This window comes from Lepus europaeus, chromosome 16 (genome assembly GCF_033115175.1).
Source record: "Lepus europaeus isolate LE1 chromosome 16, mLepTim1.pri, whole genome shotgun sequence".
Classification (NCBI taxonomy): domain Eukaryota; kingdom Metazoa; phylum Chordata; class Mammalia; order Lagomorpha; family Leporidae; genus Lepus; species Lepus europaeus.
Window position 1 is genome coordinate 57,563,658 of NC_084842.1, and position 16,260 is coordinate 57,579,917.

General features: G+C 50.6%; 1 protein-coding gene across 1 annotated transcript in view; it reads left to right on the forward strand.

Moving 5' to 3' along the window:
- APBB2 (amyloid beta precursor protein binding family B member 2) overlaps positions 1-16,260 on the forward strand; it is a 175,830-nt gene that overhangs the window by 150,982 nt on the left and 8,588 nt on the right. Inside the window, exons 9-13 of the mRNA XM_062213167.1 lie at positions 2,763-2,877; positions 5,691-5,778; positions 6,405-6,488; positions 7,056-7,171; positions 9,192-9,371. Of these exons, the coding sequence (XP_062069151.1) occupies positions 2,763-2,877; positions 5,691-5,778; positions 6,405-6,488; positions 7,056-7,171; positions 9,192-9,371 (583 nt within the window). The remainder of the gene's footprint in view (positions 1-2,762; positions 2,878-5,690; positions 5,779-6,404; positions 6,489-7,055; positions 7,172-9,191; positions 9,372-16,260) is intronic.

The window sequence follows — 16,260 nt, forward strand, 5'->3', positions numbered from 1 at the left end:
GGCGCAGGGCTGCGGGGTGGTGGTATTGAGCTGCAGCTCGCTGACCAGGGCCTGTTCCTGCTCCGCTGGGCAGCCCCGGCACTGGGAGCCGGCGTCAGAGCGTGCCAGAGCCTGAGAGGCACCGTGGGCACCGTGTTTCTCAGCCCCCTCACTTAACGATGACGTTAAACTCCACAGCCAAGGTCGCCCTTATCCTGAGATGCCGGGACCTAGAAGCGTTTCAGATTATGGGTTTGTTTCTTCCGATTTTGGAATATTTGCATCCATAGAACGAGATACCTTGAGGGTAGGACCCAAGTCTACCCGTGAAATTCATTTATAACTCAGGGATGCCTTCTCCATGTAACCTGAAGTGCATTTTATATGGTAGATTTGACTGTTTAGACCATGGAAAAAGGGTTTTGTGCAGTGTAATTCCACTCGTGGCGCCGCAGAAGTTTCAGATTTGATTTGCAGAGGGGGCTGCCCACTGTGTGAAGCCAAGAGGAAACGGGAGTGGGAGGCGGATCTGGGATCCCCCACTGCAGCCCTCTGGCTGCACGTTACTCTGTCCCTTTAAGGAAGCAGGCACGGGGCGGGGACCTGGACAGCAGCTGCCAAAGATCGCAGGTAGTGGCCAATTTTCCTGGTACAGAGTTAAATCTGGTGAGCGGTTAGACACAAACCAGCTGCTGGGGCCAGAGGGCGAGGCAGGCTCCTTCTCGGAGCTGAGCTGCAGCAGTAGGTAAAGGTGCTCCAGACACAGTGGGGCAGACGGGCAGGGGGCATCTCCTCGGGGAGGGGGGGAGCCCAGTGCTGCAGAGCAGGTGGACAAATCCTGGAGCTCTGGATCCGCAGTCCAAGGCGTCTGGACTTCCCGTGGGTGACCTCCTCCGGTGTGGTTCAGAGGCGGGGCCTCAGAAGAATGGAGGTTGGATGTGCAGGGTTAAAGCAAGGGTTGCATGTGGTGACATTGTTGTGGGTGTGGCTTCGTGATCCGGCTGGGGAAGAAGAGAAGCCAGAGGGAGGTGGAGCAGAACCAGGTCTTCCCTGCCGTGGGGTGTGCACAGGTGGTACCTTCCTTTCACATCATCTTTGAACACTGCGTCACCTCGATGATGGTTGACACAAGGACGGGAACCCTGGGGCTCTGTGTGGAGCGAGACTGCTCACCCCTCAACATGCAGGCCCATGCCTCATGCAGCCCCAGCCCCCTGTCTGCCATCTTAGAGGCCATGCATGGCTGACTGAGGGCCAACTTCTGTGGCTGGAGGCCCTGGGCGAGGTGGTGGGCATGAGTAAGGCACAGGCCACATGCATGGGGCTTCAGGGAGCTGTAAAGAAGACAGGCCACACATTGTGTGCCCAGCAGGGAGCACCGTGTGTCCGCGGGACCTGGGGGCAGTACTGGGCAGTGCCAGGGAGGGGTGCTCACCTGCTCTGGCTGAGCCCTGAGCAGTGACGAGGGAGGGACTCGGGGATGGGAGAAGCTGCTCAGGATGCTTCGTGGTAGGAGGGTTGGAAGAGGAGGGGTGGATTCTGGAGATTTCCAAGAGGTAAAGTAGGCCAGACGTGGGGCTGGATGTGGAAAGTGAGGTGAGGTGGCCTTGCCATTGGTGAGGCGGAGGCCAGAGAAGGCTGGGAAGGGCAGAGGTAAAGGTCAGGCCTGGATTGTCTGAGGTTCAAATGCCTATTGGACTGGCCAGGTAGAGACACCCGACTTAGAGCTGACGGGGCATGGCAATGCCTGGGGGCAAGGCTCCTCTCCTCTGGCCAGTCTGCCTGGTGTCCCAGGTCCCCAGGCCAGAGCCCCAGGACTTCTCTGGCCAAATCCTCACCATGGACTGTTGCCTCCAGTGGCAGTCACTGTGCCTCCCCAGGGAAGCCCTGGCTCTCAGGAAAAGTGTGCAGCATCAGCTTCAGCATCACCACCTGTGAAAAGAGCAGCAGTTCTCGCAGGGACAGGGATGACTTCAAATAAGCCCCTCTGCAGTTTGATCCTGGCTCAGCACCAGCCACACAGAAATCACTGATGCGTCACTGCATGGCTGAAGCTGGGCGTTTATCTTTCGTGAACACTCTCCTCTCGGAACCACTGGCCTCCAATAACTAGTGGGGAATTGCATAGCATCCCATGGTTCTTTTGAAGCCCAGTGACATTACAGCCCATGGCTCCGTATCAGGGAAACAAATGCTAGCATCTAGCACGGGCTGGGTCTCTGTGGTGCCTGAGCTGAGGACAGAGGAGGTGACAGGGCGCTGAGAGCTGGGGTAGGGGCCTGTGGAACAGAAGCAGACGGCGTTGATGGAATTCCAGCCGGCACTGTCCCCTTGTGTCCCGGCGTGCCCTGTGATCGCCGTCTGCTTCTCTGTACACCAGCTTACACATCGGGGCCTTTTGTTTTGCTCCTGCACCGCTGAGTGAGTCATTGTGTCACTCATGCTCTCTGTATTCTGATGTGTGGTCCTGATGTGTGTTACAGCACCACAGAGAAGGGTCCTACAAAATCCACTTCTCATGGAGAGTTGCTAGGGACCCCAAGAGACCCACTAAGGAGGTTTGGAGACCACTGCAGTTATGTCCCTCAGAATTGAGTCCCTAGTGTCCATACAAACTGTGCCTCCGCCTTCAGTAGCTGTTGGGATTTGATTTGTTTTTAATCAGTGCATCCACACTATTACCACCCACGTGCCATCGGCTAGCTCAGTTATCCTGCTTAACCAGAGTGTGCATTGCTAGAGGTTCCCTTTTTCTCATGGGCTGATGCATTTTCTTTGCACAGGGATTTTGCTTATGTAGCAAGAGACAAAGATACAAGAATTTTGAAATGTCATGTATTTCGATGTGACACACCAGCAAAAGCCATCGCCACAAGTCTCCACGAAATCTGTTCCAAGGTAAGGTGGGTCCACGCTCAGCCGTCTGCCTCTCTTCTCTCCTTTTTCTGGGCAGGTAAAAGGCTGTGGAAGGGCGGGGCAGTGGGCACATTGGCTTGCACCTGGAGCGCAGGTTGTCTAGGCAGCGCCATTGAAGTCCGGTTTTCCTTCAGTATCCACGATGCTCAGGTCCAGAACGTGGTGCCCTGCAGTGTTTGCATGTAACTTCCTGTGTCCTTTAAATCATCCCTGGGTTACTTTTAATATCTAATACGATGGAAATACTATGCAAATACTTGTTACACAGTGTTGTATAGGGAATAACGAGAAAAACGCTTGTGCGTTCGGTACAAAAGCAGCCATGCCAAGTCTCACTACCCAGTACCCGTCGGCAGTTACGGTTTCTGTCCGTGGTCGGTTGAATCCATGATGTGGAACCCCCAGATGCAGACGGCGGGCTGCATGCTTCCTGGGGGCCTGGGGCTGTGCTCAGAAGCGCTCCAGCTGGAAAATGAGCAGAACCTTAACTCCTCCCACAGCCTGGGTGTGGGGGGGGGGGGGGGGACAGTGGCAGGTATGGTGGAGGTGAGCACACCGCTGACAACCGAGCAGATTTCCTGGGGATCGGGGATCGGGACCATCTGATCTGAGAGTGAATGCAGGTGCAGAAAGGACTGGGAGAAAGGAAGAGTGGTGAGAAGCCAGGGGGAGGAGGTGTCTGGGGCGCAGACAGTGAGGGCTTGCGAGGAGCACACGAGGACGCTGAGGACACGCTGTCCAGCCGGGAGCCGGGGCTGCAGTCACTGGTTAGGCTGGGAGTGCTGTGCTTCCTTAAGCAGAGTCGCAGAACCCCAGAGTGAGCATTGGCCGCGCAGACACCCCTGCCCCTGCCCCGCTCTGCTGGGCTCCTTCCACAATGCCCCTCTTACTGTTCCTGAGCAGCTCTGGCTCTCATGGAGTCCTTGCTTCCTGCCCAGAACCTCCAGGTACTTTGATATCTGCCAGCTGTGGCAGCACGGAGGGGCTCTTCCCGTTGTCTCTGCGGGCCAGCCCTTTGCACACCCGCGGCCTCGCTGTGTGCCTGGCACGTTGTAGAGGCGTGGAGCATGGATCTGTGGTTGAGACTTCCTGCCCCGGCCCCCAGCCTGTCTCTGCAGCTGCTGTGGGCCATGTGGCTATGCCAGTCCTAACATCCTCCTCTGGGCACTCTGATTCCCCCGCAAGTAGACACAGTGGCCCAAAGGGAGCCAGCCTGGAGCAGACCCTGGGCTGCTACATCCCTTGGCCTCCAAGGACACCATGTTAGAGTACATGATGTTCTCAGCGACTGTATCACCCTTGCACTTGGCCAACCGCCTGAGACACGGCCACCGGCTTCCTTCCATCCCTCAGAGCTGTTTCACTGACTGCTCTGGACACAGGATTTCGCCACCGCCTCCTGGTTCAGGCGGCTGTCATGGCTCCACTTCACTCCCACAGTTCCTCCTGAGCCCCAGCCAGGCCTGTGGCCCAGCTGCACGCCCAAGCCTGAGGGAGGGGCCCCAGAACGTGCACAACAGAGACAGACAGACAGGAGGGTGCTGCTCTAGAGACAGACACACGTATCCCAGCCTGTATGCTTTTGTTCGCTGCTGGTGGGACCTGGGTGTGGCTCACCCCCCAGCTTTTGTCTTTCTCATCCATTCGTGTGACTGATACAGCTGAATGCCATGTGTGTGCCAGGCAGTGGTCTGGGCACCAGAGAGACAGCAGTGAACAAAAGAGGCCCAAGGCTGCCCTTTTGTCTCTTGTCTGTGCACAGCCCGTAGAAGTGGCCTGGCACAAGCAAGTGTTCAGCTAGTGTTCACCGCCACTATGTTCAGCAGGCTTTTTGCCCGCTGCCCCAGGCACAGGATGTGGAGGTGGGCAAGTGCGGCCCTGGGTTGGAAGTGGCTGTCATTCTCCCTGGAACAAAGCTCAGGCGGGGAGTGATGGGGTGAGCTACTGCTGGGATCACAGAATGCTAGGCTGCTTTGAGTTTCTAATTCCACAGCACTGTCCACGGCAGGGAACAGGCTTTGGAAGTGAGGAGAGTGAGGACTCTTTTTTCTTTTTTTAAGTGTATTTATTTTATTTGAAAGACAGAGTGGCACAGAGAGAGAGAGAGGTCTTCCATCTGCTGGTTCACTCCCCAGATGGCTACAACAGCCAGGAACTTCATCTGGGTCTCGCATGTGGGTGCAGGGTTCCAAGGACTTGGCCCATCTTCCACTGCTTTTCCCAGGCACCTTAGTGGGGAGCTGGATCAAAAGTAGAACAGCCGGAACTCAAACTGGCGGCCAAAAGAGATGCTGGCGCTGCAGACAGTGGTTAACCTGCTGCGCCACAGCGCCGGCCCCAAGTGGGGACTCTTGATGAAAGCAGACTTCGGCATTCCTGAGAGAAGAGAGACAGTTGGCAAACATTTGAAAATAACAGTAGTGAGGCTCACCTTTCCCTCTCCCTTTCTCCTTTCCTCCCTCCCTTCTTTTTCTTTTTTTTCCAAATATTTAGTTATTTAAAAAGCAGAGTTACAGAGAGAGAGAGATCTTCCATCCACTGCTTCACTGGAAGAAGTCAGTTCCAAACCACTAGGAGACAGTTACTGTAGGAGCGGTCAGTCACCTACTGTCCCCAGGGAGCATGAGCAGAAGCCTCAGGGTGGGCAGCCCGGAGGCGCAGAGGCAGAGGCTGAAGTGAATCTGTCTCGGAAGCGGAATCCACTCAGACGCTTCCCTGGCAGGAACTGCTGAAGACCCGGGGCTCTGTATCCATGAGCCACGGCTGTGTTCTCTCCCGCCCCCCACCCCCTTTAGATTATGGCTGAGCGGAAGAATGCCAAGGCCCTGGCCTGCAGCGCCTTGCAGGAGAGGACCCACGCGAATCTCGATGTTCCTTTGCAAGGTAGGTGGGCGGCCTCTCCGGTCTTCACGTCGGTGCTTTCCACCCCCTGGGTGAGAACCAAGGGCTCTCAGGTGGCTGTCACTCAACAAGCCCGTGCCGAGCATGCACCGTGGCTCCCACAGAGGCACAGAGAGCCAGGGTGGTTCTGCTGTCCCTGGACAAGGAGAAGGGGTGTTGGTGCTGGTCCCATACTGCACATGCAGCCTGGGTAAGGACCCGCTAGTTTACAAATACATGGACTGACGGCGGGGGGACGCTGTGGTTATTTTTCCTATGCTGCTGGGCCCTTGTGATTCAGTTTTCTTGAGCATCGAGCACAAGTAACACAGACATCAAAAGTGCTTCCTGAGTGCGCATCAAAGAGACAGCAGCTTCCTCACAGATTCCAGCTCCAGCTTTCAGATGCTTTTGTGCCTTGAGATGAAAGCCGAGTTGTATTCTGACCAGCAGAGTCCCAGCATCTGCAGTTAGAAATGCCGTCCTTCCAGAACAATCGCTACATTTGCATTTGGAAACACAGGGCCATCCGGTACTTGTCCCGAGCGTCGCAGCTGACACGGTGTGCTGGCTGTTGTGACGTGTGCGCTGGCACCACTGAGAAAGATGTTGTGCTTTGTTCCCTACAGTAGACTTTCCAACACCAAAGACAGAGCTGGTCCAGAAGTTCCACGTTCAGTACCTGGGAATGCTCCCTGTCGACAAGCCAGTCGGTATGTACAACATGTGTGGCCTTTCAGCCATGCCGGTGTTGGGGAGCCCCTGGGAGGTGTTCACGAGAGTGAGATCTACCACTTCCCATCCTGCCTTGTCTCAAATCAAGCCCCCTGACACCCTCACCAGCCAGAACCCAGACACAGAAGCAGGCCTGATCAAATAAGCAGGATGGGCCAAGCTCAGCTGCTTTGACAGGTGTGCCCAGCACTCAGAAGTGGTCACCAGACAGACACACGTGTTTCTTGTTTCCCCCACAGTCCAGGGATGGGCAGCCTGGGGCTGGGAAAGGGCTCAGCTGCTCTCCCGTGGGGCAGGGCACCTGCCTGAGCTCCTGTTACCTGGTGGAGAGGGCAGTAGGAAGTTGTGAGGGAACCCTTGTGCCCTCCAGAAGTGGCAGACACTGCATCCAGCTCACGTCCCAGTGGCTTGGCCATGCCATGCTGAAGGGAGTCTGGGAGGCGTGGCCTTCCACTGGGCCAGATAAGACTGTGGGCGGGGTGACCCCCACACTTGAGAGAGATGCATTGCTCTAGGGCTCTCGTGATGATCCTTCCCGTCCACAGGCATGGATACTCTGAATAATGCCATAGAAAGTCTCATGACCTCGTCTGACAAGGAGGCGTGGCCATCAGTGAACATGAACGTAGCTGATGCTACTGTGACGGTCATCAGTGAAAAGGTGAGCAGGAATCACAGATGGCCTTGGACTGGATTCGAGGGAGCCTTCAAGGCTTGACCTCCTGGGAGTCATGTTTACTTGGGATTAAAGTGGCCTTCAGGGCAGGTGCTTGGCATAGTGGTTAAGACACCGGTCAGTGCACCTGCGTCCCATGTCACAGTGCCCGGGTACAGTCCTGACCCCACCTCCCTTCCAGCTTCCTTAATGCAGACACTGGGAGGCAGTGGTGATGGCTCAAATACTTGGGTTCTTGCCACCCCTGCAGGAGACCTGCGTGGAGTTCTGGGCTCCTGGCTTTGGCCTGGCCCAGCTCTGGCTCTTGTGGGAGTGAAACAGCAGATGGAAGATTCTCTCTCTCTCTTTCTCTCTCTCTCTCTCTCTCTCTCTCTCTCTCTGTCTCTGTGTATGAGTGTGTGTGTATGTCTGTCTCTCAGGTCAATTAACTGATAAATATGAAGTGATTAAATGGTCTTATTTTTAGCCCTTTCTCTCGGTCTAAAGCTGAGCCCCTGTGCTTCCCTGTGGGCTTAGAGACTTGGCTTCTGGTGCTTCTGATTCTGACTTCTCCATAGGCCTCCAAGGTCAAAGCCATGTGCCCAGGGTGACTGAGTGGTGCTGACTGGAGCTCCCTCCGGAGCTAGGATTCCAGTCCTCGCTAGTGCTTCAGCACTGACTGAGCTGTGTCACCCAGGGTCAGGGCTCAAAGTCGCATCCCCTGGGAAGGTCCTTGGTGCTGTCGGCAGGGGCAGGGGACAGCGTCCTGTGGAGAGGCCAGTGTCAGCCTCAGCCCAGCTTAGCCCAGTGCTGCGGCTGAGGAAACGGAAGCACAGAGACGTGAAGCAGCTTGGCCCACACCGCACAGTTGTCGAGCCCAGGGAGCCCTGTCCTCCCTGCACGGTCACCCTCACGCCCGGGTCACCCTCTGCAGAGCACAGGCGCCCACTGGCTGCCATGCCGGTTTCTTCAGCCCCTTCCTACCCGGGCCTGCCATGCTCCTCCCCTTGCCACCCCACCGTACCCCCATCTCAGCTCCTTAGGAAAACGCCCTTTTATCTTAGACCAGTATAGTTTGTCTGTTAACCGCTCCAATAGCATCCAAGTGAAAACTCAATAGGTCTCAATAGGTCAAGATGATAATAGCCCAAAAGTCAGCATTCTGCATGCGTTGACTGATTCAAAACTTGCATCTGGGGGTGACTGGTGCAGCACTAAGACATTCGCATCCCCGTATCAGAGAGCCTGAGCCTGAGTCCCATATCCACTTCTGACCCAGGCTTGATGGTTCAAGTGATTGGGTTCCTGTTACTCACGTGAGAGACTTGGATTGAGTTCCCAGCTCCCAGCTCTGGCCCCTGGCCTGAAGCCGTTATGGGTATCTGGGGAGTTATGCAGCAAGTTGGAGCTGTCTGTCTCTCTGTCTCTCCCTCTGCTTCTCTGCCTCTCAAATAGATTGGTTGCATGTGGTCAGTGCAGAAGAGGTAGTGTTTATAACCATAAGGTAGAATTCTCCAAGCACTTCTTTACACGACTTCATGTGGAGACTGATTTGCAGGAAAGGGAAACCATGATTGGGCAACTTTTCATTTGACCTGGTTTTCGGTAGGATGTGATTGAACGGGATTTTGTTTAGCTTGGGTTGGAAGACTGAAGGAAGAGAAACACAGTGAATATTTTACTTGGAGCGGGGGAATGAGGGACTCACACAGGGCCTGAGCCACTGTGCACCTGCCTGGGGCTGTGTGTAAGAGGTGTGTTTGCCACACGGAAACTCAGCAGCCCCATGACACACCATGACTGCAGCGTGTTCAGAGCGAGAGACGGAAAGCCAGGATGACGCTCACGGCTGGGCGGCCCAAGCACGCAGCTGGCAAGGTGTGACTTTCCTGGAAAACACCCAGGTCCTCTCTGAGTTTGGTTGGGCAGTTCTCATGTGCTGCTGCTCTGTTGCTGACCCACCCGTTCGGGGGGACTGCTGCCCGGCTTCCCGGGACCACGGGCCACTGGACGGGGTCTCTTGCAGAGTGAAGAGGAGATCTTGGTGGAGTGTCGCGTGCGGTTCCTGTCCTTCATGGGCGTGGGCAAGGACATCCACACATTTGCCTTCATCATGGACACTGGCAGCCAGCGCTTCGAGTGCCACGTATTCTGGTGTGAGCCCAACGCCGGGCACGTGTCCGAAGCGGTGCAGGCCGCCTGCATGGTGAGTAGTCCCAGCCCAGTCGGGTGCTCAGCCTCCCGGGTGCACAGAGTCAGTGCTGGTGGGCAGACACGGGGCCACGCCACACCTGTAAAGGCCAGTGGCCATACATACACATCAACATTAGTCACCAGCAGGCCATTAAAGCCCTTGCTGGTCCTGCGAGCTGATCACGGAGCCGGAAAGTTCAGTCCCCTGTGTTTGTATTTTAAGCTAAATGTTATTGCAAGAGTCCAAAAACTTTTTTTTTTAAGTTTATACAGCACAAGAGTTACAATAAACTAAGATTAATTTATTATTGCAGAAAGAATACATGTTTTTATAAGCTCAATGGAGAGGGGGCTGAGTGTGTTATGCCACCACTTGTGACACCTGTGTCCCATGTCAGAGTGCCGGTTTGAGTCCCAGGTGCTCCACTTCGGGTCAGTACTTGGCCTCTGCCACCCACATAGGAGACGTGGATACATCTCCCGGTTCCTGGCTTCAGCCCGGCCCAGCCCCAGCCTTTGCAGCTATTTAGGGGAGTGAACCAGCAGAAGGGAGATTTCTCGGTCTGTGTATCTCCCTCTTTCTCTGTCACTCTGCCTTTCAAGTAAACAAACAAAACCCCACAAATCTTGAAAAATAAATGCAGCGTAGGCTGAGCATGCGGTGTTTATAAAAGTCCACAGAGGCGGACAGCAATGTCCTGGGCCTTCCTGGTCACTCCCCACTCACTCGTGGACCCAAGCAGACCAGCTCCAGGCCCATGAGCTGCATGCCCGGTGAGCGCCCTGCATAGGCGGCGTGGTACCATATCTGCTTGGTGCCGTTCTGTGTTAGATACAGACACTCCCCACCGAGCTCCAGTTGCCTGGACTAAGTTGCCGTGCGAGTTTGTGACGTAGCTGCAGTAGGCAGTGCTTGTGCAAGCACGCTCCGCAACACTCGCATGAGGACACAGTCACCTGCCAGTGCGTCTCCCAGAACCAGTCCCCACGATCCAGCCACATGTGGCTGTGTTCGTGGCAAGGTCTTGCTGAAGATCGTGTAGCCTCCTAATTGGTGAGCCGGTTCATCTGGGGACTGGTAGGGGCAGGTGCTAGGAACCAGGAGTAGATGGAGAAGTTGAGGGAGTCCCTGGTTGGTTGTCTGTGTACAGTCTGTGAGGGCACAAGCCAAGATTATCTTACACCTTAGAAATGTGGTGGGAGGAAGGAGAGGAAGGGAGATGGGGAGGGGGATGGGGAGAGACCTTTGGTGGGCACTCATTGCTCTGTTGCAAGAACTGTGGAGCCAGGACGCCATCTCAAATACACCTGCCTAGGAAGGAGCAGAGTGGGATCAGCAGAGTCAGGCAGTGGTGGGGGAGGCCCTGGTGAACCTGCCGGCCAGCACCGCAGGAGTGTGGTACAGAGTGGGCGATTTCATCGAGCAAAAATGGCAGACGACAGGCTAGTTCATGAAATGGAGATGGATCACAACAGATGGTCTTGGTCATAAAATGGGTGGCCCTCTGCCTCAGTTACACGTTTTAAATGCTAAAGACGATTAAATAATGAGCTTCAGCCCAGGCTGCAGTTTGTTTTCTGATTCCCAGACTCCTGTTCCCTCTTGGAAACCGCACGTCCTCATTCACTGGCTGTCTTAGTTGCCTTTGTGGGGCCAGAGCGGCGGCCTGGCCGATCCAGTGCGAGGCCTGGCAAGGGGCGTCACACCTCCCCAGTCTGCTCTGAGCCCGGCTTCTCCAACGCCCTGGCTGATTCTCCATGTGGATTGACACCATCCGAAATATGGCCTCAGCACTTGATTTTGAATGGCCTTGATTTGAGGCCCGTTGTGCAAGTGTGCAGCCAAGGCCTAATGGAGGATGTGCCGGAGAAACATGGAGTGGGACCGAGGGAGCCTCCGTGGGAGGCACCAGCTGGGTGCGGCTGTGACTCGCCCAACACGTGTGCACCTGCTGTCTGAGATGCCAAGCCCAGCCCATGGCGCCACACCTGCTGGCCTCTGCATCCATGCTTTAAGGCTGTGATGTGGACCTAGCAAGACTCCTCCCCCAGATGACCTAGTAAATCATCCTCCGGCTCGTGGCCTATGGAGTATGATAGGATGTTGTGACAGTGCCCTTCTCCTCGAGTGTTGCTGTAGCTATTGTATGCTTCTCAGAAACATCAGCCTGTTCTGTAGCTGTAAAGAATCTGTGGATGTTGAAATTTTCACTAGCATGAGAGAGCGGCAAGATGGCGGAATAGGCAGGGAGCACACTATTAGTCCAGGGGAGAGACAGTTTAATATAAGTGGAGATACTGCAGGGTCAAGGAAGAGTAGGGGATGAAACAGCAGAGGAAACTCTTCCGGAACTAGTGATTCACAGTGTACCTGCGTGGAGAGCGTGGGAGCCCAAGTTCAGGACACAAGCGGCAGACTCAACACACCAGCGCTGGAACGCGAGGTGAGCCGAACCTCAATAGCCCGAGACACCAGCGGGCAAGCGGAAAGAGGAGGCTAGAGGGAACAAGGCTTGAAACTCCGTGGGGAAAAATTCACCAGGCTAACTAGAAGAGAGAGAGGGAAAAAAAAAAAAGTGACCGATACGGACACAAGTTTCTCTCTCTCCACTCACCTCTCAAAGGCGAGCAAGACAGAGCAGGCGCCATTTTGGACATACGTCATAAGCAGGGCGACCTCAGGTCTGCACCGGCCCTGAGCCTAGCAGAAACACCTGACTCTGGGGGGAGGGGTGAAATAACAGGAGATTAGCATCTAACTTGGCAACCCAGTGGGAGACTGCAGGAGAATTGGAGCCCACACTGAGGGCGGCAGAGATTCCCTGTGTGGTCCTTGGGAAAGAGCTTCCGATCTCTGGCTCCTGTGGGTATATCATTTGCCTGCTAACTACCTCCAATTATGTTCAGCTGTGTGGAATTACTTTCCTTTTGAATCAAAAAAAGAAAGAGAGATTTACCACACCTAACCTGGGAGTGTCATCTTTGACACACCCTCAACCCTGAGGAACCAAACACAGATCTCAGTCCACACTCATCTCAAGCCTCTAAGGCTCCACCGAAAGCAGACAGTCCACTTAATCTAGAGCCATAGTGTAACAAGAAAAAACACCACAGTGAAGAAACCAAATATCTCCAACATGCCAAACAACAAACGCAAAAACCAAGCTAACAAGAACAAGGAAGACACTATGACGCCCCCAAATGAAAAAGACACCCCAATTCAAGATTATGAAGATGATGAGATTGAAGAAATGCAAGAAGCGGATCTCAAAAAATTGATAAGAACATTAAGAAGTTCTCAAAAACAAATTCTTGAACTACAGAAATCCTTAATGGACAAGATAGAAAATCTCTCTCGTGAAAATGAAATATTAAGGAGGAATCAAAATGAAATGAAACAACTAGTGAAACAAGAAACTGTGATAGTGACGAGAAATCATAATGAAATGAAGAATTCAATAGATCAAATGACAAACACATTAGAGAGCCTTAAAAACAGAATGGGCAAAGCAGAAGAGAGAATATCAGACTTAGAAGACAGAGAACAGGAAAGGAAACAGGCAAACCAAAGAAAAGAAGAAGAAATTAGAAATCTAAAAAATATTGTCGGGAATCTACAGGATACTATTAAAAAACCCAACATTCGGGTTCTAGGAGTTCCTGAAGGCATGGAGAGGGAGAAAGGATTAGAAGGCATTTTCAGTGAGATACTAGCAGAGAATTTCCCAGGTTTGGAGAAGGACAGAGGCATCTTAGTACAGCAAGCTTATAGAACCCCTAATAAACATGACCAAAAGAGATCCTCACCACGACATGTTGTAATCAAACTCACCACAGTGAAACATAAAGAAAAGATCCTAAAATGTGCAAGAGAGAAACGTCAGATTACTCTCAGAGGATCTCCAATTAGACTCACAGCAGACTTCTCAGCAGAAACCCTACAAGCTAGAAGGGAATGGCGAGACATAGCCCAGGTACTAAGAGAGAAAAACTGCCAGCCCAGAATACTATATCCAGCAAAGCTCTCCTTTGTGAATGAAGGTGAAATTAAGACTTTTCATAGCAAACAGAAACTGAAAGAATTTGTTGCCACTCATTCTGCCCTGCAAAAGATGCTTAAAGATGTGTTACACACAGAAACACAGAAACATGGTCACCAATATGAAAGAAGGTAAAGGAAGGAAACCTCACAGCAAAAGATCACAGGAAGCTCAATTTCTCTTTGTCATAGAATTAAACTCTGATGCTCTGTTAAAGCAATGTGTTAAAGTAATCTATTATGTTCTCTTGATGTCTGTTAAATTCTAATTGTTCAAAAACAGCTGAATTTTTATTAAGAGCTATGGGTTATTTAAATATGTGCTTATTTCCAAAGATTTGAATAATCACCTTGTAACAATGATCAAATTTGGTCTATGTTATGTCATGATTTTAAGGAATCTTATTTCAACCAGATATTTTGGATTTTGAGCCTTCTTGGCATTCTTGACAGGCATTCAGAAAATCAAAGTTTCAAACAATCTGGTCTCTAAAATTTCCAGTAAATCCTGGACTTTGGTTTTTCCAGTTTGGGCCCAACTGAAAAAATCGAAGGACCTATGTCTCTCATCTTATAGAGACACCAACTAATCAGTCTATTTGGATTATATTAGAGGTACTGTCAAGGTGTGATGTGGTACTAAATTTTAAGTTTCTAGAATGGAAAATGCTATTAATACAAATGTTTGAGAATTAAAAAGTCTAATGATCTTGTGTTACTAGACATGATAGTTATCTTAATGAGAAAGCCCCAGAGGCCTAAAGGGTTAAATGCTTGTAAAATCCTACAGGTGCTTTCAAAAATACTGTGAAGTAAGCAAGTGCCTCCTGTTGGTTGATGAGTTTATAATTTTAAACATGGCGACGTAAAGTCTTTTGTCATCCATAGTTATATATGATGTGCTGCTCATAAAACTAAAGCGTTGTTGGTTCTGTGTTTAGCTGTCCTCCTATAGGTTCCTATGGACTTTTTCCAGCCACTTTTATTGTATTCAGTACTTTGGGATGGCTCTGTAAACAGATGAAGCCAATAATGTATTAACAGTACCAACTGAGAGAAAGTATGGTTAACTGAGGTTACTAAAAACAAAAAGCAATTCAAATCAATTGGCAATCTACAAAAAGAGTTAAAGATTTTAAAAGCTATTATTAAAATTGCTATATTGGTCTATTATGCTATGTTATATGTGTGTACATATTGTATGTCCACATGGGGAAATTTTTTTTTTATTAAACTTTTATTTAATGAATATAAATTTCCAAAGTACAGCTTATGGGTTACAATGGCTTCCCCCTCCCAAAACTTCCCTCCCACCCACAACCCTCCCCTTTCCCGCTCCCTCTCCCCTTCCAATCACATCATGATTCATTTTCAATTCTCTTTATATACAGAAGATCAGTTTAGTATATATTAGGTAACGATTTCAACAGTTTGCCCCCATATAGCAACACAAAGTAAAAAAAAAAAATACTGTTGGAGTACTAGTTATAGCATTAAATAAGAGTGTACAGCACATTAAAGACAGAGATCCTACATAATATTTTTTAAAAATTAATTTTCTATGCCGTTTCCAATTTAACACCAGGTGTTTTTTTTTTTCATTTCCAATTATCTTTATATACAGAAGATCGATTCAGTATATAATTAGTAAAGATCTCATCAGTTTGTACCCACGCAGAAACACAAAGTGTAAAAATATTGTTTCAGTACTAGTTATAGCATCACTGCACATTAGACAACACATTAAGGACAGATCCCACATGGGATGTAAGTACACAGTGACTTCTGTTGCTGACTTAACAATTTGACACTCCCGTTCATGGCGTCAGTAATCTCCCTAGGCTCTAGTCATGAGTTGCCAGGGCTATGGAAGCCTTTAGGGTTCGCTGACTTTGATCTTATTCCGATAGGATCACAGTCAAAGTGGAAGGTCTCTCCTCCCTTCAGAGAAAGGTACCTCCTTCTTTGATGGCCCCGTTCTTTCCACTGGGATCTCACTAACAGAGATCTTTCATTTAGGTCTTCTTCTTTTTTTCTTTTCCATGGTATCTTGGCTTTCCATGCCTACAATACTCTCATGGGCTCTTCAGCCAGGTCCGAATGCCTTAAGGGCTGATTCTGAGGCCAGAGTGTTGTTTAGGACGTCTGCCATTCTATGAGTCTGCTGTGTATCCCGCTTCCCATGTTGGATCTTTCTCTCCCTTTTTGATTCTATCAGTTAGTATTAGCAGACACTTGTCTTGTTTGTGTGATCCCTTTGTTTCTTAGACCTATCCAAGCCATCGAATGTGAACTGAAATTGATCACTTGGACTAGTGAGATGGCATTGGTACATGCCACCTTGATGGGATTGTATTGGAATCCCCTGGCACATTTCTAACTCCATCATTTGGGGCAAGACTGATTGTGCATGTCCCAAATTGTGCATCTCCTCCCTCTCTTGGGGAAATTTTATTAAGAGTTTTATTTTTAATGGCTTATAGATAAGATTGTCCATAAATTTAAGCTGCTAAAATCAATCAAAGATACATTTTAATTTGTGTGACCTGAATCTGTGTATCATATGTTTTAAACTTGTTGGTAGAAAGAAACTAAAAACATTTTAGATGGTTGTGCTTAAGTTTACTGGCTAAACAAACTACACCATGTTAGATATTTAAGAGGTGTTTTCAAATACATGATTCTTAAAATTTATAGAAGGCATTGGACCTTCTGGTAAATGTTTTCTTAAGTTGTTATCTAATGGTTGAAACGGTTTGCTAAGTATTCATGTAATATTGCTATTGTCAGCAAGCGATCTAGGACTTGCTCCCATATTTCTCTATTCTAAGCCCAACTTGTTCTTTCATTTCTCTATTCTCTT